The 25960-nt window shown below is 57.7% G+C and overlaps 1 protein-coding gene across 2 annotated transcripts in view; it reads right to left on the reverse strand.

Annotated features, from left to right (window-relative positions):
* SHANK2 (SH3 and multiple ankyrin repeat domains 2) overlaps positions 1-25960 on the reverse strand; it is a 419611-nt gene that overhangs the window by 163786 nt on the left and 229865 nt on the right. For both annotated transcript variants that reach the window (XM_039235341.1, XM_039235342.1), the window contains one exon: positions 8985-9060. In XM_039235341.1, the coding sequence (XP_039091272.1) occupies positions 8985-9060 (76 nt within the window). The remainder of the gene's footprint in view (positions 1-8984; positions 9061-25960) is intronic.

The raw sequence follows: 25960 nt of genomic DNA on the forward strand, positions 1-25960 counted from the left end.
GGTAGAACAAGGCTAAAGAAACACTTTGCTTACTGAGTAGCTCCATGAAGGGAAATCTCAGAATGAGAATTGTGCACTGGAAACTGGGGAATGGGGTCCAAATGGGAGCACAGAGCTCCAATAAGAATGAGATGGGTTTTAGTGATACAGAAGAAACAGGATGATATTTTAGTGGCATATTGAAGAACTAATTCCTCTTCCACAGGGGGAAAAAAAAGGCAACCAGAAACTCCAGGAAAAAATAAGAACTTCATGTGAAAACCATGACCCTAATATTAAGTTAAACTGTGACAATGCTTTGAACAACTAATGGAGTGGAAGAAAAAAGAATCCAGTGAGTTCTGGTATTAGAAAGCCCCTTCTTCACATGAGTCTATAAAGAGGAACTGCAGTCCTAGACTTAGACTTGCAAATGATGTAAACACTTATAGTATCATGATAATGTGATGCTTTCCACTGGTTTTTAACTTTTGAATCCAACTTATAGACAGAACCTAAAAGACTTTTATAGCAAAGAATTAATGATGATTCATGTTAAATTAATAACTAAAGGGGTAGCCACAGAGTTAGGGAGGTAACCATCAGAAGAACAAAGCAAAACAAGTCAAAAAGATCACCTCACACCTGAATGAATATGAATGGCTACTGTCAAAATATACACAAGAAATGATCTAACTAATATAATAATAGATAATCTAGCTAGAGATAATTCTAACTAAATAACTCATTAGAATGATTACTGTCAAGAAGACAAGAAATGACTTTTCTTGGCAAGAACATGAAGAAGTTGGAACCCTTGTGCGCTGCTGGTGGGAAAGTAAACAGGTACAGCCACTACGGAAAACAGTATGGAGGATCCTCAGGAAATTAAAAATAGAACTACCATATGATCCTGCAATGCCACTTCTGGGTATTCATCCAAAGATAAATGAAAACACTAACTCAAAAAGATATCTGCACCCCATGTTCAATGCAGCATTATACACAACAGCCAAGATATGGAAAGCACCAAGGTGTCCACTGACAGAAGAATGGATAAAGAGGAAGTGGTACACACAGACAATGGAATATCATTCAGCCATAAAAAGAAATGAAATCGTGCCATTTACATCGTGAAGAAACTTTGAGGGCGTTATGTTAGGCGAAATAAGCCAGAGAAAGACAAATACCACATGATTCCACTTATATGTAGAATGAAGCAAAAACAAATGAACAGGTAAAACATAACTCATATATACAGAGGTTGGTAGTCTCCAGGAGCAGGGGATGAGTGAGTGGAGCAAATTGGCGAAGGTGGTCAAAAGGTACAAACTCTCAGCTATAAGATAAATAAGTCCATGGGGCACCTGGGGGGCCCAGGCAGTTGAGCATCTCACTCTTGATTTCGGCTCAGGTTATGATCTCACAGTTCATGGGACTGAGCCCCATTTCGGGCTCTGTGCTGACAGATCCTCTCTCCTTCCTCTTTCTCTCTGCCCCTCCTCTGCTTGCTCTCTCTCTTTCACAATAAACAGATGAATATTAAATTAAAAAAAGATAACTAAGTCCCAGGGATGTAATGGATAGCATGGTGACCACGGTACTGTATATTTGAAAGTCGCTAGATCTGAAAAGTTCTCATCATGAGAAAAACAAGCATGACAGAGTCAGGTGACAGATTTCAACCAGTCTTCTCATGGTGATCTCTGCAATATATACAAATATCAAATCATTATGCTCTATACCCGAAATTAATATAATGTTACATGTCGATCGCATCTCAATGAAAAACAGAAAGAGAGAAAGAAAGCACAGAGGTAGGAAGGCGGCCTTTGAAGAATGGAGCCAAATAAGTAGAAAGTGCTTCCACTGCCGAACGGAGTGGTGAGGGGGAGGCGGCCAGGGGTGGGCGAGGCGCTCTCTTTCCATTCCCGGCCCTGTCTGTGTGGTTGGCTAAATTAATAACGATTCTACTACGTAATGAAGGTCGTATTTGCATCAAGATTTTGAAAGGAGGGAACCCGCTACCCCGAGCACGGACGAGGGGCAGGTGCCGGGGGCAGCCAGCTGATATGGACAACCAGCTGAGGGCCGACCTCGGGAGGCGGCGGGGGAAGGGGGAGGTGGGCGGGGGTCATTGGACCCTCGTGATGGATGAGGGGAGAGGAGGGGGCCTGGGTCTCCCATGTGGGCCCTGGGTGTGTTGTTCGTCATGATGGAGGCAGCAGAGAACATGATCTGGGGGAAGCCACTGGGACGCGCTCTCTGGGGCCGTGCCGGGGGATCTGCCTCCAGCTGCCACCTTCGTGCACACATCCCGCTGGGAGGGCTGGAGGGCACAGCTGTGGTGGCTTCTCACGTTGCCTGGCCCCAGGGATCCACCCCTCTCTTTCCTGCTCTCAAAAACATTACTAAAGCAATACATACATGTGGAAAGTAAAAACACGGATATGTAGGGACGAAACAGCATCATCCCTTCTTTCCCGATCCCAAAGGAGCTGCCGTGAGGGCTTCATCATTAATCATGAGGCCCAACCACCAAAGAGCCGAGAGGAAAAAACCAGAGTATGTTTCCTGATGAATCCGTGAACATACTCAGGGATCGATCCCTTTTTCTCAAGTCGAGGGAATAATAAACATAAAATTCTAAAATGATGTTGGAGGAAATCAATGTTTCTTGCCATTCAGTTCTTACTACCTACAGGCTGAGGCAGTCGCTTCTAGCACACAAAGTTAGGGTTTCAAAGGAAAGCCAGCTACCCACGCACGCTGTCCACAATTCAGCGTCCCTCCGGATTTATACAGCACACGCCTCTAAGCTGCGCACACTAATCATACACTGCGCCCATTCATCCCGTCCTGAACACCACCGGGGCCGGGGCCTGAGTCACAGGATGAGCTGCACTTTGCAAACAGGGTTGGGGGTCAGGGGCTGAGGCACAGAGAGGGACAGCGAGGGGCCCAAGGTCATGCAGGGTCTTTGTTGGAAAGTCAGATTGAAAAACCTGGGGCCCTATGTTTTCAAGGGCTTGCAAAGGCCTCAGGTCATGTGCACATGCATTTCCATACTCAGAGTCCATCGCTGGGGAGAGCCTGTAAGGAGACGGACGGGAGAGGTTTTCTCTGGAGAGAAAACCGGGGGCCGGGAGGTAAGGACTTCACTCTAATGCAAGACCTGCCCACGCTGAAGTTTTTATCCGCGTGTATGTATTTCCAATGACCAATTTAAAAACAGAAAATTGGACGAGGAGGTCTGAAAGCCACGAGAGCAAGAAGCCGTCACCAGCAGACATTAAACAGGACAGCTGGCCGCCCTTCTAACTCAACCGGTCTCACGGAGGAAGACGAGCAGTGGCGGCCCAGCACCTTAGATGCCTTCCCCGCATGGTGCTTCTGGACACGGGACTTCAAGGCGGGTCCGAAGCTGCAGGTGCGGATTTGGATGCGTAGTGAGAGGTTCCATGAGGAATCTGCTGACCGCAGGGAGCAGGTCCAGCCCCACCCCCATCTGGTGCTCTACCCTGTAGAACCCCAAAGAGGGTGGGGAGCCCTCCTGCTCCTCATTGGCCCCACATATAGCGCCTTGGCGGGTCCTGTGCCTTCTAACTATACCTTACACCAGGAAGCCCCCCACCTGTCTATCCCCACCTCTCACTGGCCCGTCGCCACTACTGCCGAGCCAGGAAGACGGCAGTGGTCTCCTAAGCGGCCTACATCCTTCCTTCTGTTTTCCTCCAGCAACGTTAACCAGATCATGTTACTCTTCTGCTTAAAAACCTCTAGGATCCCCACCGCACAGTGGGAGGAAATCCCCTCTCCTTCCGCAGAGCACAAGGTCCTTCTCTGGTATCAGCCTCTCTATTCTCTTCCAGGCCACTGCTGTTTCTGCACTTCACCTCAGTGCCTTTGCACGTGCTGGGCTTCCTGAAGATGGCTGATTCTCCTGAATGGTCAGGTGCCAAATCAAAAGTCACTTCGTTAGAGAGTTTCCATGGCTCCCTATACAAAGTAGGTCTGCCCCAGCCTGCCCAAGAAACAGTGCGGTGGTACTGCAGTAACCACCACGTGTGATTCTCTAGTTTATTTATTTACGAACTTTGTTGTTTTCACTATTTAGATTTTAATCCACATGAGGTCAGAGACTGTGTTTGTCTTGTTTGCCTGCATATCCTTAGCTCCTCCAACAGTCAGATTTTGATGAATATTGGTTAAATAGATGGATAGATAAATAAGAGAAGTGGACGGATGGATGTTTGGATGAGTTGGTAGAGGGCTGAATGTCTGATTAATGGATGAGTGGACAGGATGCTGGATGGTTGAATGGATGGGCAGATGGGTAGGTGGAAGGGTGAGTGAGTGGGTTGAGGGATGGAATTGGTAGATGGCTGGCTTGCTCAGTAGACAGGAGGTTGGATGGATCAGTGGTTGGTCAAACGGACGCATGAACTGATGGATGGATGGGTGACTGGAAGAGTCAGGAGATGGCTGAATGGCTGGCTGATGGTTGAGTAGACTGATGGGTAATTAGATGGCGGGCTGGATGAGTGGACGGGCGGATGGGGTGTATTCAGCCTGGTGCGGAAGCCTGAGGCCCCTCCCTCCTCTCCCAGGCAGACTCCTCCTAGGTGCCCCATGCTAATGAGGCTTGAGTTCTGACTTAAAACTAGTGGGAACTTGATACTCCTACACTCTGTGTTGACAAGTATGTTTTTAAAAACAATACTGAAATGTCTGTACGATCCTGAGTAGAAATGGCTCCAGGTTCTCTGCGCTTTGATCTTGATCATGTGCCCACACTTCTAGATCCTTCCATCATGTGCATGATGGGTAGGTGGAGGGGAATCCTGACGAGAGACTCGGCCAGAATAACCAGGGACATTGAACAATGAACGGGTGTGTTTTATCAGTCTGCTCCTCAGCTCTGAGCCCCCCGAGAAAAGCTTTTGACATAACAGGGAGGTGGGGGCTAGGAAGGGGAAACCAGCCGACTGATTCAGAGTCCGCTGAAGCTCGCTTCTGATTGCCTTTCCTTTAATTACATTTGCATCCGCAACGGGGAGGCCTCAGCCGGGCGCTGCTGCCCAGACTGTCGCCCGGCCGCCTACAGTGGGTAATTGGCCCGGGTGCTGGCACGTCACCCAGATGTCTGTGGCTCCCCAGGCCGTGTCTGACATGAATTCCAAAGCAGGCTGATGAACCGCCAGCTGGTTCGCACGGGGACACGTGCACCCCTCAGATGCTCTCTCCCCGTCCAGCCCCAGGAGCTGGTGCTCAGCCTCACCCTCAGACCAGCTCCAGACCCACACATGCCAGCCGTCTGGGGTCCGATGGGCCATGGGAACCACGAGCTCCTTGGCCCTTGCCAAGCGCACGGTCGGGAAGAGGTGGGTTCTGGGATGCGGTGGCTCCCCCAGGCTAACCCCCACGTCCTGTCGGAAAAGCTCAGACCCGATAACCGGGTGGTGCCCTCATTCCGTCTGCCCAACACACTTGGCCAGGTGGCGGTTTCGTCTCTGCCCATTTCTCTCAATCCCCGGGTAGCTTCTTGGCCAGGCTTGGGTAGTAACATCTTTACCAGGGAATAGAGGGGACTGCGGGCAAAGGTCCCGTGTCCCAGGGGGCGGGCCTCACACGCGGGCCCCGGCACCCATGTGGCCGAGGGCCAGGTCCTTAATGTGACCTGCCTTTCTCCACCTTGGTGTTCTTCTGGGAAGTGGATAATGACACTGATGTCCAAGGTCACTGGAGGGTCGGCGGGCAGCAGTGACCAGGAAAGGTGCTGGCACGCGGCGGGAGGCTCATACGTGGCGCCACCATCACCCACATCTTTCTCTGGGCAATCTGAGCCCACAGCACGTCTGAGTCCCTCACCCCGGGGAGGTCGGGGCTGGCTCCTCAACTGTGGTCAAGGCCAGAGCTTTCATCATTTAGAGGTCACCAGCTGACCCTGAGGGCTGTGGCTGGATGTCCCTCTTCTCTGTGGCCCCAGGCCCTGGCGCCGAGCCGGTGGTCGGTAATGCGCACAACAAAAGCCTTCCTCAGGGCATCGAGACACCCTGGAGGGAGGCAGAGCTGGCAAGGATCTCCCATGTCACCCGGTCCAACCTTCTCTGGTGTTCTGGCAAGAGAATGCCTACCCTGCTTGACTTCCTCCAGTGGCGGGGAGCTCATCACCTCCTGAGACAGCTCTGCTCTATCTGTAAACAGCTACAGTGGTTCCACATGCCTTTTGCTGGCCAAGCTGCAGTGTGTGTGCGTCCCTGGTGCGTTCCGGGCCTGCTGTCAGCCACGTGACACGTGACACGTGACCCAGCCGGCCCGCCTGCCCTGTGGTCTTCTCTTTTCCCGGCTCAGTCAACTCAGGTCCCTGGACAGCTCCTCTGTGGGGAAGCCGCCTGTTTGAAACACCGAGCGTTAGTGCACACCCACCTTCATGCACACGTACACACCGAGGGCGGCCTGTTGGTGGCTCTCTGCCAGCCACGTGCCTCCTGAGAGACAGCTCTGCAAAAGCCACAGCCTGCAGGCGAGCCGCGGCTGTCAAAGGCCCCTTTTTCCCAGAAGCCCCATTCCCAGGCTGAATGGCCTTCCATGTAACCATGGCGACCGCTCCGGACCTTCTGGGAGCCTCAGGCACCCTCCTTCTTAGGAAGCCAGCAAAGCAGGACAGGTGTGCTGGCCGTGACCACGTGTCCAGGGTCCACTTTCTCGAGCTGCCACTCGCTGCTGCAGAAGCAATGTATTTGAGCCAAGAAGAGACTTGTCAAGAGAAGCCGGGGTCGGGCGTGGCTCCCCAGAAGCCCCCAGCTTGATCATTCTCTTTCTCTGTCTCTCTCTCTCGGCTGTACTGGTGGCCAGGCCACAGATCACAGCACGAGCTTTCAAGGTCAGAAAGTGGTCAATGTTCGCAAGATCTGGAACGTCGCCCATGCCCCTTAGGAGAGGTGACTCGGCTCAGCCGGGCGTGGGATTCCTGTTCTAAACCATCTCCTTTAGGACAGAAACGTGGTCAGGACAGGTCGGCACTAAAACCAGGTCCAGTGAGCAATCCCGCTGCTAGACACACACTCCAAAGAACTGGAAACAGATGTTCAAATACTTGAACAAGCGTGTCCGCAACACCGTCCACAACAGCCAAAAGGTAGAAGCAACATGGTGTCCATCCACAGAGTTAGGAAAAACGAAACGTGGCTTATGTATGTACCCGGGGGGGGTCTTCTCAGCCTTGCAAAGGAGGGACACTCTGACACCTGCTACGGCACGGATGGACCTTGAGGACACTGCGCTGGGTGAAATATGCCAGTCACACAAAAAGACAAATACTGTACAATCCTCTTCTACGAGGCCCCTGGAGTTGCCAGATTCAGAGAGTGAACGGCGGGGTGGGGCACCTGGGCTGGGGGCGGGCCTGGGGGCATTTGGTGTTTCATGGGGACAGAGTTTCAGTTTGGGAAGATGGAAAGTTCTGGAGATGGAGGGCAGGCATGTCTGCACAACAGTACCTAATGCCACTGAGCTGTGCACTGAGAGATGGACTAGATGGTAAATTTTACATTGTGCACATTTTATGACAATAAAAACAGTTTAGGAAAAAAGCACTGATACCTGCTGAAAAGAGGTGAACCTTGAAGATATTATTCTAAGAAGCTACAGACAGACGCTCACATCCAGTGCGGCCCCATTTATATGAGAGCAGGTTGGCGGGTGCCGGGGTTCTGGGCGCGGAGAACGGGGAGGGGCTGGTTAATAGTTAGGGGCTCCCTTCTGGGGGGACAGGAATGTTCTAGAACGAGATGGGGGGGCGAGCACACACCTAGTTGGTATCGTGAAAGCACTAGATGTCACAACTGTGAACCTGAACTCCATAAAAGCGAAGAAACACACGAGATAGGTGATTCCTCACAGTGTCCCCGGGTGTGCTGCTCATCACAGACCAGCCTGGGGGCCCGGGGGCGGGGGTGGGACAGAGCCTGGGGGTGCGGTGTCCAGAACCTTCTCCAGCCCTCTGGGTGCAGGGGAGGCCATCCAGCAGGGCCCTCCCGTCCTGTCGGGTCACACGGCCCATGCCACAAGCTGTCATTGAGGCCTCCATCCCGAGAGCTCTCTGCTGGGTGAGGGGACAGGCTGGTTCGTCACACCCTTGCAGCCCGCAGTGTAGGGAGATTTGTGTTTGTGACAGAAATAAGGGGTAGAGGAACTTGAGGCTTGGGGACAACAGCTAGAGAGCCGGGAGGGCCGCAGGGACAGGCGCTGGAAATGCCGCGCGTTCCCCGGCCGTGGCCGCCGCCCCCACCCCAGCCCAGCCCGCCTCGGCCTCAGCGGGGCTTACAAGGAAGTGGCGCCCGGAGACCTGAGGACATTTCATGCCTGTGTAGTTTCTGCAGGGAGATTCGAACCCGCGGCCCGTGTGGCATCCGCACGACCCAACAAGCGCCTTCGGAACAGGAGCCGGAAGGCAAACCCACCGTGCTCGAAGGCCCGGCCTGCTGGGCGCCACGCCTTTCGGGGGGGGCCAGAGGGGGGGGAGGTGAGCCTTCCTGATACAACAACTTCAACTCGAGGCAGATGCAGAGGGAGAATGCAGACGAGGTGGGAGCCCAGAGCTACGGCATCCGAAGTGTTCCCGGAATGGGGGGCCACCGGGGCGCTGCCTCGCAGCTCCGCGACCAGCTGCGGTCACCTCTGGCCCCATGCTGCTGCGCCCACGCCACGCCTAGTCCTCCTCCCACTGGACAGGCGGCCCTCTCCCTTGGGCCACCCCGCAGGTGCCAACCCCGCACCTCAGGCGGCACAGACGCCGCATCTTGGGCAGGTCCTCTGGAAGATGGTGGCTTCCGTAATCCCGGCCCACGGGGGGGGGAGGGGGGGTGTGTGCCCGGCGGACGCACCGAGGGAAAAAGCCAAGGGGGCCCAAGTGCTCCGCGCGAGATGGTCCAGCGCCTTTCTGAGGCACGCGTGAGCATCTCTGAGCAGAGGGGCGTGGCAGAGAGAGGGCCACGTCTTACCTGGAAGCGTCGAAGCTGTCGTACGAACCGACCGTGTAGTGCCTGAAGAGTTTCTTGCTGCGGTCTGCACGGGTTTCTGTACAGAGAGGGAAGAGAGATACCGTTCAGAAAGGTCACGGTCCCTGAACGCAGGACCCAAGCGAGGCCGGCCAGGCCTCTCGTCTGTCTGACCTACGAAGCGTGAGACGCGCTCTCCTGGGAGAGATCTGGGAGGAAGAGAAGGCCTCGTTCTGGGGCCTAACTTTGCAAAACTTGAGGAACGCATATGAACCCCAAGGCCGACTTGGGAAGAGTCAGGAGCCCCATTCCAGACAGAAGGCAGAGCCCCGGGTCCTGGGCTCGGGAAGGGTGCAGGAGGGAGCACTCTGCAAAGAAGACAGTCAATGCTGTTCAAGCCAGAACCAGCAGCTCATGGAAGCCGCCAGAACAGTACCCCCAGGTGATGCTACTGGGCCTTCCGGCTCATCCAAAGGTGACCTGCCTTTGGGGGAAAAGGCAGCTTGTTGTTATTTTTCTGGTTAGAGATGCTCTTTCCTAAAACACAAACAAACAAAAAACAAAACCCCAAACGTGATTCACGTTCCTAATTAAGTCCTCTGTCTGCTTCTCTTACTCAGCAGATTTGGACGTAAATTTCACGGGAAACGGCATGAACAATGTAATTAGATTTTAATACATAGCTCAGGGCCAGAGGGAGGAAGCCCACAACAACACAAAGACGAGAAATTCGGCGGATCAATGATTTACTGTTCAGATATTTTCCCCACGGGTAAAATCTCTGGGACAATCTCCTTCCTAAACCCTGGAAAAAAATACAGAGAAATTATGGCTTCAGAAAAATGGCTCAAAATCTCATTATAGCTTCTGTAACTCTCTCTGTGGTCAATCCACATTCCAAGGTGTCAAGCCTTTATTGAAACCTCCACACACTTTTGAGCTCAAAAGTGAATGCACGGCAGGGTACCGAGGAAGGTCAGTGTAGCTTCGCGCAGCCCCTCTTATGCCTGGGCTAGTTCAGCAAAAATGCATGTTCACTTTCTTGTGCAGTATGGAGTTGCCTTTGGGGGACAGGGAGGAGCAGATGGCCAGCCCAGGACTACATTTCCCAGCTCCCCTTGCACCCATGCCACATGACCACTTCCCACCAATGGAATGTGAGCAATGGAATGGAATTTTCCATTGTGAGGAGGGGGGTTCTCTAAGCTTGGCTTCTTCCCCACCCTCTCTTGCTGCCTTGCCCAGCTCAGAGCTAGGATGCCCGGGGGGCTACGGGATGGTGGAATCCTCTAGGGCTCCTGCAAGATGCCCGGGTCTCTGTACATTGAACCGTTGAAAGCAACAACAATTAGATGTCTATCACATCATGCTACACTCACGGGGCTTATTTGTTATAGCAGCTAATACTGCCTTGACTGACAGGCAGCCTGGGTCCTCTGGGACTTGGCCCCCACCTGCCTCTCCACCCCTTCCCTGTCACTACCCCTGAGGCTCCAACAACACCAGACGACTCTCTGATAAGCAACACCATTATCATCACCGCTATTGCGGACACTAATTGAGTGCCTACTGCATACCAGGTCCTGCTCCAAGTGCCATTCCTATATTCACTTCCTGGACCTCACAAGTCCCTGTGAGAGGTGTGTGCTGCTCTGTAGGCTCAACCGCGTCTGGTCACCTTTCAAATCCTGCTCAGGACCCTGGGGGTCCTCCGTGAAGTTGGCCCCTCTGTCTCTGCTCCACGTGTCCCTGTTACATCAACACGAATGTTTATGGGGTCCTTCCCCTGTGCCCCGGTCTGGTCATCTGCGCTCAGCCCCTCACTAGTCACAGCAGCCAGGTGAGGGAGGTGCGACTGAGCTCATTTTACGGATGGAGATGGTAAGGCTGCCAAGGCAGAGTCACACACCCACTAAATGGCAGTGTCAGGATGAGTCCCTTGGCTGGCAGATGGGCTCCGGGTCCAGGCGCAGACCATCAAGCCTCACTAACTGACCCCTGGAGGAGGTCTGAGTCCCCATGCCCTCCAGTGCTCAACGGTGGCAACGGCCTTTTTCTCTGTGTCACACCACATCCCCCCATGCCTAATTTCTGGTAGATATCCAGGGCAAGTGCCTGTCCACCCAACCTAAACGACCTATTGTGCGACTAGCAAGGAAACACACCACACAGCCTCAGAGTAGCTTGAGGACATGGGGCCCTCGCCGCGCCGGGCACTGGCCCAGCCAAGCTGTATGTACCTCTTCCGTGTTTGGCACCTGGATGAACGGTCCCCAGATGTTTTGCATCCTCCTCTCCCGTCCCTGGCATCTGTAGCATTCACATGTGTGGTGTGAGTCATTTATCAAGCCCACGGGGGAGACAGGTCCTGTGCCCTGTATGCGGGGACCAGGAGACCCCAGGGGGTGCGGCCTTAGCCCTGCGATTGGGGGCTCAGAACCCTGGGCTGGGGTGAAGACAAAGCCCGAGGACGAAGACCTTCTGTGAGCTGGGCTAAGAGCACCAGCAGTCAGATGATTGTGTGCAGGAAGCACGTGGGCAAGACGATGCATCCGGCCAGCGCAGCCGGGGGGGCATCTGTGTGGGGGCCCCATACATGCCAGGCCCCTGAGGGACAGGTTGGATTTGAACCTCATCGCGTTAAGCACAGTAGCTTACAAAGCCACTGAACGACCACGGGGACTGTCTGCGAGCTGTTAGTATTACTCGTAATTACTTCTGTTGCTTAAGCCCCACGTAGGCAGCCCTGTGCTGATTGCCTAGGGAGGTGCTGGGCACGGAGATGTGATTTGGAGGCCCCTGGCTAAAGTCACAGGGCTCCAGCAGCAGAGGGGGCATCAGTGAGTGTGTGTGCATGTGTGCGTGTGGTTACTGGAAGAAACGTTTAAGAAAGGGAACCATTTCTAGGCGAGGTCAGTTAGCCAGTGGCTCCCAGACTTGGGGATTTCAAGGATCAACAAAACTTTACACCAGAGGGAAGAATGTAGACTGACCTAAGATTTACCACATTTTTATTTTGGCTTGGTAAGGGCTTTACAAACAATAGATTCCTTTCCTCTACCTCAATTATTTTATCAGAAGAAGGAGATCTTTAGAAAGGATACCACGTCTTCCTTTTTTCTTTATATATTTTGAGAAAGGGAAAAGTGTGGGCAGGGGAGTGTGGGCACAGAGCCTGACACGGGGCTCGATCCCATGGACCATGAGATCATGACATGAGCTGAAATCAAGAGCTGGATGCTTAATCACCTGAGCCACCCAGGCATCCCCCCCCTCTTTTTTTTTTTTTTAAAGTCTTAAGGGATACTATTTCTGACTGCTTTATGGAAAAGTCCCACTGCACAGCCCTTTCCTGTGCTCTGGCTCCTGGACACAATCACACTTCTGCTCTTGGATGCAGCCCCAAAGATCAGGGGAGAGGTACTGAGGGACACAACATCACCACCACCACCACCACCACTATCAATCTCACCGACCTAATCACCATCATCATCACAGCAACTCTGATGATGTTATCTCTTCACTTCGTTAAAATGAGGTTTCTGCCGTACTTGCTCCTCCCACAGAACGCAGTGGTTGCTGGTCCCCAGGGCTGAGGGATGTGGGCCCTGAGGCTGGACACTGAGTCCTGGGGTCTCGCCCTTGCCCGGCCTCGGCGTCTGTCTGGCCCGGGAGCGGGGGTGGGCTCGATGGCTCTCGGGCCCCGTGCCCACTGTTACGGTGTGCACCTCACGTCACAGCCAGGGCCGGCCTTTAACCTGGGACCCGCTGTCACTGTGCGGGGAGGCGGGGGCCGGGGGCTGCCTGGGCTGGCCCCTCCCCAGGACGCACTGACGCAAAGGCGGGTCACAAACAAAACACCGAGGAGGACTGGGCAAAGGGGAGGAGCAGAAGGAGGTCAGAGGCTGGCCAGCAGCCGTGCCGGCTGAACACAGACACAGGGCCCTTCAGGGAAGCTTCCGGGCCTCAGCTGGATGGTCTGCTGCCAAGTGAACTTGCCTGGTCGCCAGCCCCTGGGCTTCTGTTCTACCAGCGGTGGCTGCGGCCCTGCCACGCCCCGCTTTATAACGGGGGGGGGGGGGGCTGCGCCCCTCCCCCACCGTGTGCCTCTGGGTCTGCCCTGCACCGGCCCAGCAGGGGAGCAGGAAGGGCAGAGGGGACACCAGGCGCCAGGCTGCTGTCGCACCTCCCAGCATGCCTCGGTCCTGCAGGGGCGTGGGGGGGGGCTTATCTTAAAACCCCAGTAACCGGGCACCGTCAGTGCCCCGTGGCTCCTGTGCCCGCCTCAGTAGTGAGCAACGGACAGGCATCCTGCTCCTGGGGGTCCCCAGGACTGTCCGCAGGTCCCGGGAAGCTGCCCGTCGCTCCGGGTCACACACATTTGAAGGCTGCAGGCTCAGGGCCTGGTTGCTTACAGACCCGGCGTAGCCCACCGCAGGCTCACAGGTGCGGTGGGAAGGCCACGGGTTCCTCCAGAGGGTCCCAGGAGGAATCTTCCGGGCCCCCATAGCTGCCTCTGCCCCCCACCCAGCGTGACCACCCCGTCTTCCACCCGCATTGTAATGACTGGCCAGAAGCACCTGCAGAGCTGAGGCTGTTAAGCGTCTGACTCTTGACTTCAGCTCAGGTCATGGTCTCATGGTTCATGAGATCCAGCCTCGCCTCGGGCTCTAGGCTGAGAGCACAGAGCCTGCTTGGGACCCTCTCTCTCACTCTCCCTCTCTCTCGCCTCCCCCGCTCAAACTCTTTGTCTCTCTCCCTCAAAATAAACAAACTTTAAAATGACCAGCTAGCCGCCCCCTTCACAGTCCACATGCAGAAGACATTCCCCTTCTGGGCTGCGCCTCCCTTGACCTTAGGGGTCAGCCCTTTCCCGGCCCAGCCATGTGGTCAGGTGCGGCTGCCCAGCGCCTCCCCCACCCCCTCCGCCCGGCCCTGGATTGCAGGGTTGAGCACGGGAGCCTGGCCGTCTGTTCCTTTAAACACAGCAGGCGCCTGGCTCGGGGGGGGGGCCCGGGGCTCCGGCCGGGACATGCAGTCCTGCCCCCGCTGCTTCCATTTCTACTTCCGAGGCCACCGTGGGGAACACGCTGCCTGAGAGTGAGTCACACCGAGGACCGGAGAGCAGCTGGCGGGATGGGGGACTGACCGACTGCCCTGGTGACATGGTCAGAAGCCCTGCACGCAAGCAGCCCACAGCTGCGCCTCACTGTTGGGTGACACACACCAAATGCACTTCCTTGGTGGCTGGAGACCCTCTGCTAACCGTTGTTTGCAGCCGCGAAGTCCTGAAGGAGGGAACAGCGCTGCCCCCGACAGCCAGGAAGCAGCCCCCCAGGGGGGTACACACAGTGAGCTCGTGTGACTGCACCCCTCCCCGGGGAGAGGACTGCTCCCATCACCACATGGAGGTCCTGGAGAAGCCACCTCTCGAGAGGCACGTCATCCCGGTCACCACAAGCGCGGCTGTGCCCCCAGCCGGAGGGACAATGGCCCACACATGACCTGCTGGCTTTTTCTGACATGTTCCAAGGGCGGAGTGCTGAGGAAAGTGACCTTGGTTTGGTTGGATAATGCTCAAAATTAGTGCTGGCCAGCTGGTTTTCAGCAGTGACTAATGTCACTTCCTGGATGGATGGAGCAGGTAGTCCCCAGGGTGAGGCCCCTGACCCCAGCACTGGGTTTCGCCCTGGGGCATGGTGACCAGTACATTTGAGATGGTGATTCCCCATCAGCCTGGGTCCCTGAGCCAGCCCCTGCGATCCGCGATAGATACACCACATGAGAAATAAACCTTTGTGGTTTTAAGTCATTAGGATTAGGGACATGTTTGTTACAGCAGCCTTACCTAGCCTAAGCTGACCAATGCAGACCGTGCGTGGCCTTCTCTCACGTGAGCCAGTACATTCCATGTTTTGTTCAAGCCTGGCAGAGCTGGCTTCCCACCGCCAGCGACCAAGAGTCTGGTGAGTATACAAGAAAAGACTAGACGCAGTCAAAGCAAGAGCAGAGCTCGGCCCCTGTCTGGGAGGATGCTCACACTTCTAGAAGGTGGAAAACCACTCAACAGACTTGGAACGCACCCTCATAAACGCAGACAGAGCATGGCCGGTGGCACATGCCTTTATGTGTCTCAGAGGAGATAAAGAAAGAAGATGGAGGCGCCTGGGGGTGGGGGGCTCAGTCGGTTGAGCGTCCAACTTTGGCTCAGGTCATGATCTCACGGTTCGTGGGTCAAGCCCTGCGTTGGGCTCTGTACTGACAGCTCGGAGCCTGGAGCTGCTTTGGATTCTGTGTCCCTCTCTCTGCCCCTCCCCTGCTCATGCTCTCTGTCTCAAAAATACATAAAACATTAATAAAAAAAAAAAAAAGAAAGGAGATACAGTAACCAACCCAGAGGGAACAATTTACCTGTCTGTTTCCCTAACCCTGTAGAAGCTTCTTGAAGCCAAGAACCAAGCAGTCTGCAAGCAGGCCCCCCTCCTTGGCCTGGGCCAGACCCAGGGCTGCCTGCAGCAGGTACACGGCCGTGTCTGTAGCCTCCTGCAGCTCAGAGGCGACTCCGCCCTGGTTTGAGCAACGGGCAGCCCTTGGCTGAACTGGTGCAGTAGCCTCTGGCCTCTCTGCTTCCACGCTTGTCCCTACCCTCCTCAGTCTGACTCTCCGTAGAGCAGAGCGACCTTTAAAAAATGTCAACATTGGGTGACGTCACCGTGCTGCCTCCTGTTTTCCAACAACTTCCCACGGAACTAGAATCCCATCAAGCGTCCTTGGATGACCTGGGCCTGACGCTGTGAGGCCTTGACCCCTACCGCTCTCCCTCTTTAATCACCCCACCCCTGCCACCGTAAGCTCCTCTTTCTTCCTTGGAAATGGCGAGCTCATCTGTACCCCAGGACCTTTGCACTTGTTAGACTCCCTGGGACACCCTCTCCCCAGTTCAAACTCCACCGCACGACTGGAGCCCTGGCTCCTGGAGCAGAAGCGCTCAGTGACTGTGGACAAAACCACACGCCCGTGGGCCCTTTTGATCCCACCCAACGTGGGCTGGTCCATCCCCTCGGGAGGGACTGTGACAGGTCGAGGCTGGGGCACAGAGGGCTGCACTCGGCTCCTCCTGGGGACGGCGGGGGCGCAAGCAGCCCTCCCTACAAACTGAGAGGCCCGAGTTCTAGTCCCGACCTCGATGGTAACGATGTGCACCCCCTTCCCCCTGCCTCTCTGGGCCTCGGCTTCTGGGCTACAAAGCCAACCGCTAGATGAAGTGAACCCAGGGGCTCTGACTTCCAAACAAGACGCCTCCTCTCCACCGACGACGCAGCTGGGGGTGACCCCTTCCTGGCAGACGGCCGTGCACCCGGCACCCCACGCGGGCGGTGTTTCCGCGGATGTGCCCTGGAAGCTTCTTTCTGAGTGTGGCCTAGAAAAATCTACTCTGGAAGAAAAAAAGGCTAGAAACCCCATTCCATATACCTCTGGCGACTCGTGAAAGAGAGTGACAGATTGTGTGACAAGCTTCAGATTGTCGGCATTTAAAATAGCCCTTTACGCATCGCGGCTGAGCAGACGACCCGGCACGGCTCAGCGAGCCAGCCAGGAGGGGGCGTCTGGGGAGGTGCGAGTGGCCTCTGGCGCCCCAGGTGCCTGGCTCTGGAAAAGGAACTGAGGAAAGCAATCTTCTCAAAACAACTTTCGAAGACTCTGAAAGGCCAGTGGTTAGTTCTGAGGACAGTGGGGGTGGGGGGAGGGCTCTCGGGTCAGGAGATGCCCTCACGGAGAGGGCGAGGAGGCTGGGTGCGGGCCCTTCTCCTGGGCCAGGGCCGCGGGGATGGCGCCCATGCAAGGAGGGGCCCTGAGGCCTGCATTTAACACGGCAAGTCCCTTGCTGTGCGGCCCAGGCTGGAAAGCACTTCTCCGGGCCTCGGTTCCCCCATCTGTGAAAGGGGCTGGCAGCGGGGTGTGACAATGCGGCAGGGGCATGTGCGCTTGCACACGGACCCGCGCAGGCTGTCCGGGGCTCCGCCTGCGTCTTGCTCCAGCAGCCCGTCTTGGGCTTCCCTCCCTGAAGGCGTACTCCCACCCCCAGGACAGAGAAACACCCCAACCGTATCTGTACGGGGGACCTCATGCCCTGGTTGGAGCTGCCCATCAGACCCTTTCCTGGGAATCTGGAATTGACGACAGACAGCCTCAGCTTCCTGTCTGACCACATCCATCCCGACGGGGACACCAAGGCCGGCACCACGGGGAACAGAGGGGGTGCAGCCAGAGCCGGGGCAGCGGCAGAGTGTATGTGGCTCTGCAGAGAGCTGGCTGAGCTTTCCTGCGGCCCGGCAAGGCCTGAGCTGTCTCTAGAACCTGCTTCCAGAACCAGGGGAGGGAGGCTGGGCCCCACACCCTTATAACGGACCATGCTTCTCCACGGAACCCGGCTCACGCAGGCTTTAGGATTCTTGCAGCCGAAGGCGCTGTCTTTCAGCTATTCCGTCATCCCCCACGACGCTGGCTGGGGCCATCCTGGACCGGGCATCCTCGCCTCCAGTTCCGACGTGCTGGTATTTACTGTGACCATCAACCCCCCATGCGGGTCCAAACACCCTCAGGGGCAGTGTCCCTTCCACGACAGCCATGTCCTAGCCGCACGCCGACATCCCCGTGTCAAAGAGCAGTTTATGGACACACAAGGGGCTCCATCTCCCCTCTCCCTGGGAGAGGCCCTGGGACCAGCCATGGGCAGGAGGCCACCCACCTACACGGCCAAGAAACACTTTCAGTCGTGCGGCCCCGGGTCATCCCTCACAAAGGAGGGGCCACGTCGGACAACATACCGAGCTCTCTGTCCCCTTCCCCAGGCACAGAGCTGCAAATGTTCTTTGTTGATTGTCAGAAGCTCGGAGGCCATGAACCACATAAGACCACGCATGTGTTCTGGAGAGGGGGAAAAGGAAGGTCTCCTGTCCTGTTCTCTCCAGCGACAGAAGGAATACTGATTTATAGTTCCTTTGCTGACCGCTGGGGTAGGTTTTAAAATGAGAAAGAAGAGTTGGAGTCAGTGAATTCTGAACTGGTCAATCCAGAGGGGAACGCGAAGAGCTGAATTCGCCGGGAAACGCGGCTCAAGTGCCGAGAACACAGGAGGAAGCCTCAGGGCCGCGGGCAGCGGGGTGACGGCTGGCCTCCTGCGCCCCGCTCGGAAGGCCAGGCTGAGCGACGGCCGCTGGCTACTTCTGAACCAGGAAGAGTTAGAGGCCGCGCACAGCTGTCCCCTCTGGGCCGAGGAACCGACGAGGACCCTGCGGTCCAAAAAAGCGGAGAGAGCGCTGCAGATCTCGCCAGGGGCGCAGGGGGCTGCGGAGGCGGACAGGCCTGCGGCCGGCCGTGACCTTCACCCCGGCCCTGCTCCCCTGGGAACGTCAGGTACTCTGGCAAAGGGACGCGGTCAGGTGTGGGGCTAATCTAATTACGGGAGAAAACCGTTTCTCCGCTGTGACTTGAGGGCCTGTGGGGGATTCGACCCCAAGAAACACCGGAGGGGTCCGGCCGGTGTGAGGGCGGAGGGACCACAAGAGCAGGGCTGTGGGTGACCCGCTGGAGCTGTGAGTGACACCTGGAGGTGGTCAGCAAGGAGACGGGGGCCGCGGCCTGCCGTCCCGGGGACCGCATCCTACGGCCGACTCCCAGTGCGGGGAGGCTTCTCCCCCAGAGCCCCAGCTCCGGCCCGTCCGGGGGCCCCAGCACAGGAGCAGGGTGAGCCCGCCTGCGCCGATGACCCCCGCGCCGTGAGCTCATCACCAGGGGCTGTCGGGAGCCGCGAGCCTGGGGCCACTTACTAGGCAGCACAGAATGGACAGGGCTGGGGATTTGCCCCTTCAGCCTTCTGTTTTCCATCTCTCTCAAGACATAGCTCCAATCCCACCAGAAGAAGAGGGACAGAGAGACAAAAAAAGGGAGTTTCAGTGAAGTCTGGAGGCTCCCTGTGTCCGCTCCTGGAATCCCGGTGTCTTCTGGCTCCCGGGCCCCATTCTTGGATCCTCGCCCCACAGCAGGGGGCACCTGAGCGGCGGGGGTGGGGGTCCCAACCCACCCATCTTCCCAGTTCCGGTTGCTGAGCGCCTCCTCTGGGCCGGCCCCGAGTCAGGCGCGGCCCCGCAGACTCCTGCCTCGGCGCAGGGCTCGGGCCGCCCCGTGGCGGTGCAAGGTGGCTGGGCCGTCCCGCCGCAAGCCCGGGCGCTGTGCATCCACACGCCTCCCTCCCACAGGCTCCTGTGATCTCCAGCGGGTTTTAAATCAGTCACCACTCAGGCTACACCCCAGGCTGGTGAGCCAAATGCAGAATCGGAACCACAAGGAGGAAAGAGATTACCGATGGGGATGAAGACAGAAATAACTTTTCTTTTTTAAAACCAAAGATGCCGACGGGCTCCTTCCAAAGCAGAGAGAAGCAGGCGGACGGGAGTGCGGGGAGAAGCCGGCAGTGGGCACAAAGGCAGGATGGCTGGGCGCCCGTCCGTGGCGCTGCGTCGCCAGGGCCAGCCTTCGCGGTCACCTCCCAGCCTGGCCAGACCCCAGCCGGCAAAAGCGGGGGCAGGCCAGAGTGTGGGGGGCGGGCTCGGGCAGAGCGCGGGGCGGGGGGCTGCACCGTGAGCTCCCAGGCCCAGGTCCACCGCAGCCCTCGGGGCTCTGCCTACAGGCAACCCCACGGCCAGGTATGGAGGTCGGGTAGCACCTGCTACAAACTCACTGGGGGCAGGGGACTGGGACATCAAAGTGCACTTATCACACCCAGAGCAGCGGCCAGGGAGACAGTAAGGTCACTTACTTTCTTAAAATGGACCACACACGGTGCCAGCCCAATGTGGGAGGGGGCTCCTGTCCTGCGGCCGTGGTAAGGAATGTCTGTGAACCCAGCAGCCCCACCTCGCCAGCCAGGGTTTCTGGTATAGACTATTGGATGGAAATCAGCCTGGATCTGACTGGGCAAGGATGCAGTATGCGCAGGCCTGTGTTCCCCGCTGGGGGCCCCGGCAGGGAGGGGTCTGTGCCTTGGCCTCTCCCAGCTTCCAGAGATGCCAGAACTCCTGGGCTCGGAGCCCCTCCCTCCATCCACAGAGCCAGCAGCCCTGGGCCAGTCCTCAGATGCCATTACGCTCATTTGAATTCTGTGCCTCCCCCTTCCCCTTAAAGACGGCCGGGATTGCTGCGCCCTCCTGGATAATCCCAGATAATCTCCCTATCTTACAGTCAGCAGCCAGCAACCATCATTCCGCCCATCACCTGACTTCCCCTTCGCCACGTATCGGAATGCTTTCACAGGCTCCAGAGATTAGGACGTGGACATCTTTGGGGACCACTTACCCCCCACCCCCCACCCCAGCCACAACCACAGAGAGACCAGACCTAGAGAGAGCACAGCTGGCCGGACTTGTCAGAAGATCATTGAAATCCGTGTTCGTCAAGGAACCCGGAATCCTGTTTGCAGGTCCCGAACCTCGGGAAAGCCCGAGGAGGAGTGGTTTGCCAGACAAGGCAGCGCCCCGTTTGCAGGTCAAGACAAAGTGGGGACAAAGTGGGGTCGAAACTCCGGGGAGTCCCAGCTCTCGGACGCTCCGCCCTCCCCTCGGTGCCGTTTGGGGGAACGGTGCCCATCTCAGACGTGAGGTGCTCTGCTCTGCACTTGGTGGCTCTGCACCAGTGGCAGGTCTTCCCCTGGGGGCCTGCGGGGCCACGAGCCCTGGGGCCACGCTCTCCCCGCCCCTCCCCCATCCAGCATTTGGTTTCCGGTAGTTGAAGCCACCTTTGTGGTGGGTTATGGCCCGCAAGCAACCGAGTCATTGGATCCTATTCATTCCCAGCCCCCGAGCCCTGCCCGTCCATCCTCAGCATGTGCACACGCACCCCCCTCCTGCCGGGGTCCGGGAACACCAGCCCAGCGCCCACCCAGCTGGGTAAGCACCCAGCGGCAAGGGGCCACATGAGCTTTTCCCGAACAACCACGTGCTATGAATTCCCTTAAAGTTGGCCCGGGTGTGAGGGAGCACAGGGAGCGCGGCCACCAACCCCCGGGACACACGTCAGCGCGTCCCGAGCACTCAGGCACCGTGCAAATACCAAGTCTACAAATTCCAAAAGCCAGAGGCCAAAGAAGAGGGTGCAGCACAGGGACTGGTTTTGCCTGATAAGCAGCCATCACGTCCGAGCGCTGGGCGCCCAGCACAGCTGGCTTCCCGGCCATCGCAGGGGACTGCGGTCACACACTCAGCCCTCCCAGAGCACCTGAGGAATCCGGCAGTGGCTGCGCCGACTGGGCCGAAGGCTGCTTGTGTAACCGTAACTTCACGAAGCAGTTTCTGGCCTCACGACGCCCCTTACGGCCATGGGGTTTGTGTGCCCATCCGCCCACCGTAGCCCTCTGACACTGGCTTCATCCACTCAGCCACGGGGGAGGGGCTTCCCAGGCCAGGGGGCTCAGCTAACGGCGGAACACAGGAGCCCCTGGGCAGGGCAGGGAGGAAGGTGGCCCCTGCCGTCACTGACTCCCTCTGTCGACAGCCATCACCTGCCATCCCCGTCGTGGGGGACGTTTACTCAGCCCGTCCCGTGCGCCATATGCTGTTCCAGGGGCAAAACGCTTGAGCTCCTTTCGGTGCTCCTGGCCGGCCGGTGTGATAGTGGTGTCCCCCCAGCACGGGTGAGGCAGGGACGGCGGGACAGGAGCCGGAGGTCCGCCCTGGCCACCTCGCACACCCGCCGGCCGTGGAGCACTCACTCTGCCTGTGGGAGCACCTCTCTCCCTCTGATGGACACACAGTGTGGGCTCACTCAACAGCGCCTCTGTGGAGGCTGGGAGGCCCAGAACACCATATTCCTGGCCTCCTTCCAGGATGGGCCTTCCCTCCCAAGCCAGGCCTCGCCAGGGCACGTCCCCTTCTCCCATCTGAACTGAGGGATGTCACAGCCACACCGCCACCTTGGGTTGGCAAAGACACGGGACAGAGCGGGCCTGGGCGTGTAGGTGACAGGCTGGCTCCACGGTTGGTGTCAGGGAGCCCACCCAGCACCGTACCAGCTGCAAAGCCATGTCTCACGTTTGGTCACCAACGGCCCCAAGAGGGAGGACTCACAGGAGGAAACAGGCGCAGAGGGTGGCCCTGAGCGCACAGCCCGCGAGCGACGGAATGGGTCTCAGGCGCTCCCTTAGCGCCTCTGCTGTGACCACAGAGCAGCGCCACAAAGTAAGTCCGTCCTGCCTGGGAGAAAGTCAGGTGGAACCGGACACGTTCCGAGGTCACCCGGCTCGAGGCGAGCGGTGGAGCTGGTCCAGACCCTGGCTCCGCGACTCAAGGTCAGGGCACTGCACTTGGCCACACCCTCCCCGCAGCAGTTCTGAAAGGACGAATCTCAGAGATGAAGAGGTCCCTGTAGACAACGCCTTTTACGGAGCTACGGTTGAGAATCCATGGGAGGGAGGAGGGAGGAAGCGCCTGCACGCACAGGCTTTCAGGCTACGGAACCCCATCTCCATTTCAGAAGGGGCAGGGGCTTGCCCAGGATCACACTGCAGGGGCCCCCACTACACCCTTGGCCCTGGTCCCGCTCCCTGGGCTTGTGAGCTCGGTGGACGCCTCCTGCCTGGGCACCCAGCGCTCACGGCTGGGGGTCTGCAGTCCCGTCTTGCCTCCCTCTCCCCGTCTTGCAGCGCCTGGGCCACGTGAGGCTGGGGCGCCGCAGGACGGGAAGCTAAGCCCAATTCCTGGCACTTGCGACCCATCCCCGCCCTCCTAAATCAGCTGTCACGAGCTGGCTTCTACTCTGTAGTAATTAGAACGTCATTTTTGGGTTTTGTTTTTTTTTTTTTAATCAGCCCAGGCTGCTAAGTGAAAGCATCTGCACCAATACACAGAACCCGAAGTGGCTTTTTGAGTGGAAATACAGTAAATGAAGGACTGGGTGGCTGCGTGGCACGATGGCCACACATCCACGCCACGGACGTCCCGTCCCCCTCCCTCTCCCTTCAGACGCACCGTCGCTAGCCAGGGGTGGCCTCCCAGGGCTGCAGCGACAGCGGAGGAGGGCCAGGGTGTTCAATCACGTGCAAGGGTCTGGAAAAGACCTAGGCACTGAATCCACCAGCCCGGCCCAGAGGGAGCAGAAGCCCGGCCTCTCCGTCATGCAGGGATGTTGGACGGATGGTCAGCTTCCTGAGAGCACACGGCCCCCCGCCCGGCACCTGCCCCGGTCACACAGGACCTGACCCCCCCCACCCCCACCTCCGAGCCAGCCTCTCTCCTCGGCCGGAGCCGCCACGTGTGGGCCTGGGACCCAGAGCAGGTTAGGACACCCCTCCCCCACCCGTGCCCCCACCCCAGCCGAGGGCACCGCAAGCTAGAGCAGCAGCCTGGATTTAAACCCAGGAACGGACTGGGGGCGGGAGGCTTCTTTTTAGTTCTTCAAAATCTTTTTTAGGGATGCTGGCAGCTGAGGCTTAGGAAATAGGACACAGAGAAGACAGACCTGTGGAGCTCGAGGAGGCCGCCCTAGTTGTGCGGGAAGGCAGGTGGGGCCTTCGCAGCGAGCGGGCAGACCAGGGTCCAAGGTCACAGGAATAGGCGGGCTGGCCCCTGGAAGGCTCAGGGAGGGTCAGGGGAGGGACTGCACGGAGACCCACCCTGCCAGTGACCTTACACGTGGCGGCCAGCCCCTCGGGTACTCATTCCCTGCAAACCACCAGCCTGCCGGGGTCAGGGCACTGCTCCCCCCACAAGAGGCTACAGGTCCCTGATGGCACCAGGGTGGGAGGGCATCCCTGGAGTCTGGACAGGTCACGGCTCAGTTTCCCTTGGTGCACGTGGAAGCACCACCCGGGAGGGACTCCGTCAAGGAGCGGAGTCTCGTCTGACCAGGTGGACCCTCACGAGCGCGCAGTCTCTCTGCTCTACTTCCCCGAGGGGCAGGGAGCCGCTGGGAACAACCTTCCCCGGAAGTTGAAGAAAGCAACACGATCAGGAAACACACATGGTGTCCTCTGGTGCCCGGGGCCATGATGCCGAAGGAGCACAGTCCATTCGGTTAAAAAAAACCCAAAAACTGAAACACCCCAGCTAGAGCCCAAACCAGCCTCCCTGAAGGAGGGCAGGCCGGGCTGGCTCGCAGGCACACGGCCCTGCACCGGGCTGGGGACTTCCTGTCCAGCGTGGCAGGTCCCAGAAAGCGCAGGAACCCTGGACCATCTACACATTTACATCAAAGCGACTCCCAACGCGGGCGCCTTCCCTTGGAGTTAACGACGCTGCTTGGGAGGCAGAGACGCCCGAGTTGGCCTGAAAAACCCCACTGGCAGCCGCACGGGGCTCTTGAGAACACAGAAGAGCCACAGGGAATCTAAGAGCAGCTGAGACAGCGCAGCCCCCGGACGCGTGGACGGCTGCTCCGCTCCTCCCGTCTACACGGGAGGCTGCGGAAACAATGGGCTGCGGCAGTAAAGCACAACCACCAGAGACAGGAATTCTCAGACACGGCAAGTGCAGAGCCATCGCCTACACAGCAGGCCGCCCCGTCTGAGCGAGCGCCCGCGGGAGCGCGGCGACGGTGGCGGAGAACAAAGACTGCGCGCGCCAGCCCGAAGCGGGTTTGGGAGGCGACACCGTACCTCCGAAATGAACTTTCTTCTTGAACCGGGAATTCTCAGCCATCGTCTCCAGCCTGGGTGTGACCATCTCACTCAGGCCGGTCCCGCCGCGGCTCGAGGTCCGTGGGGGGACCGAGTCCCCGAGGCCGCCGGCCGCATCTACTATTGTCTGTTAATCCGCGAGGAGAGAAGTTGCGGCCCTCCGGGGCCAAAATCGAAGAAGGAGAAAGGAAACAACAGTCAGAGGGAGAGGAAAGATGGCTCCGGAGCGTTTAATCCACAGGGAGGCTCTCGCAAAATTGACTTTTCAGGACCGCACGTTGGATCGGTGGAGAATTCGGTTCTTTGACAGAAGTTGTAAGCTCCAGATTGGAGCTCGCATCTTTTCCACTTCCCACTGTACCGGGGATGGTTCTTTTTCCTAGTGCCGGTTTCCATGGCAATGCATCAGTCACTAGTCTAAATGCGTACGGGTGAAGGACGCCTGGAAAACCAGTGTAATTATGCATGCCATTAGCAGGGAGAGGAAAATGGTTCAACCCGGCTATTAGCACGGGGCCGAGGTAACACTTAGCGGCTCTGTCATCCTTATCCCGGGTAATTGCTTTCTCATTTATAACACCCGGCGTGCTCTCCGTCTCGGCACTTGCACGGGCCTGTGTGCCCCGGGGGGGTGACAGCGGACAGCCAAGGCCATCTTGGCCACGACCCTGCCAAGCCAGCAGCAAAGGGAAGGAACCGCACGGTGGGGAAGTCAGTCTTGGGCTCAGGAGCCGGGCATGCCTCCAGTTGGATGCTGTGTCCCTCGGGTGGGGTGGGGGCTTGGGGCTTGGGGAGGCGTGGAGGGATTTGGGGACAAATCCAGGGACATGCTGTAAATTGGGTGTGGGGGCTGGTGGTGAGCAGCGGTAGCAGGAGGAGAGTGAGGGCTCTGGTCTGGGGCTGGTGGCTGAGCCTCCCCCTCCCCCACGAGGTCCTTCTTACTTCCCAGCTGCCTGAGGGCCCCCCTCCCCGCCCTGTTGCCTTGCTTAAGAAGGGAGGTATCAGAGGGGAAAACGGAGGGTCTCACTCCTTGGGCCACTAGTGATCGCTTTCCTTTCTTAAACGGCCACCGTGGGCTCCCTGGGCGGCCTCAGAGATCCCCCACCTCCCTGGGCTGTAGGCTTCCTATCGCTTAGAAAAAGGGTCGGAAGGGTGGGAATTCTCAACGAATGTCCTCTGTCTCCCCAGAGACTCTGCCGGGGGCAAATCCCCGCTGACCGGCCTCATGACCCGGCACACATTCCAGTTCCGTTTTTCCGACGGGAGGATAACGAGCTCCCTGTGTGACAGGGTGCTGTTTCCACGGCTCATG

The sequence above is a fragment of the Hyaena hyaena genome, unplaced genomic scaffold (genome assembly GCF_003009895.1).
Source record: "Hyaena hyaena isolate Hyena2069 unplaced genomic scaffold, ASM300989v1 scaffold_98, whole genome shotgun sequence".
Taxonomy (NCBI): domain Eukaryota; kingdom Metazoa; phylum Chordata; class Mammalia; order Carnivora; family Hyaenidae; genus Hyaena; species Hyaena hyaena.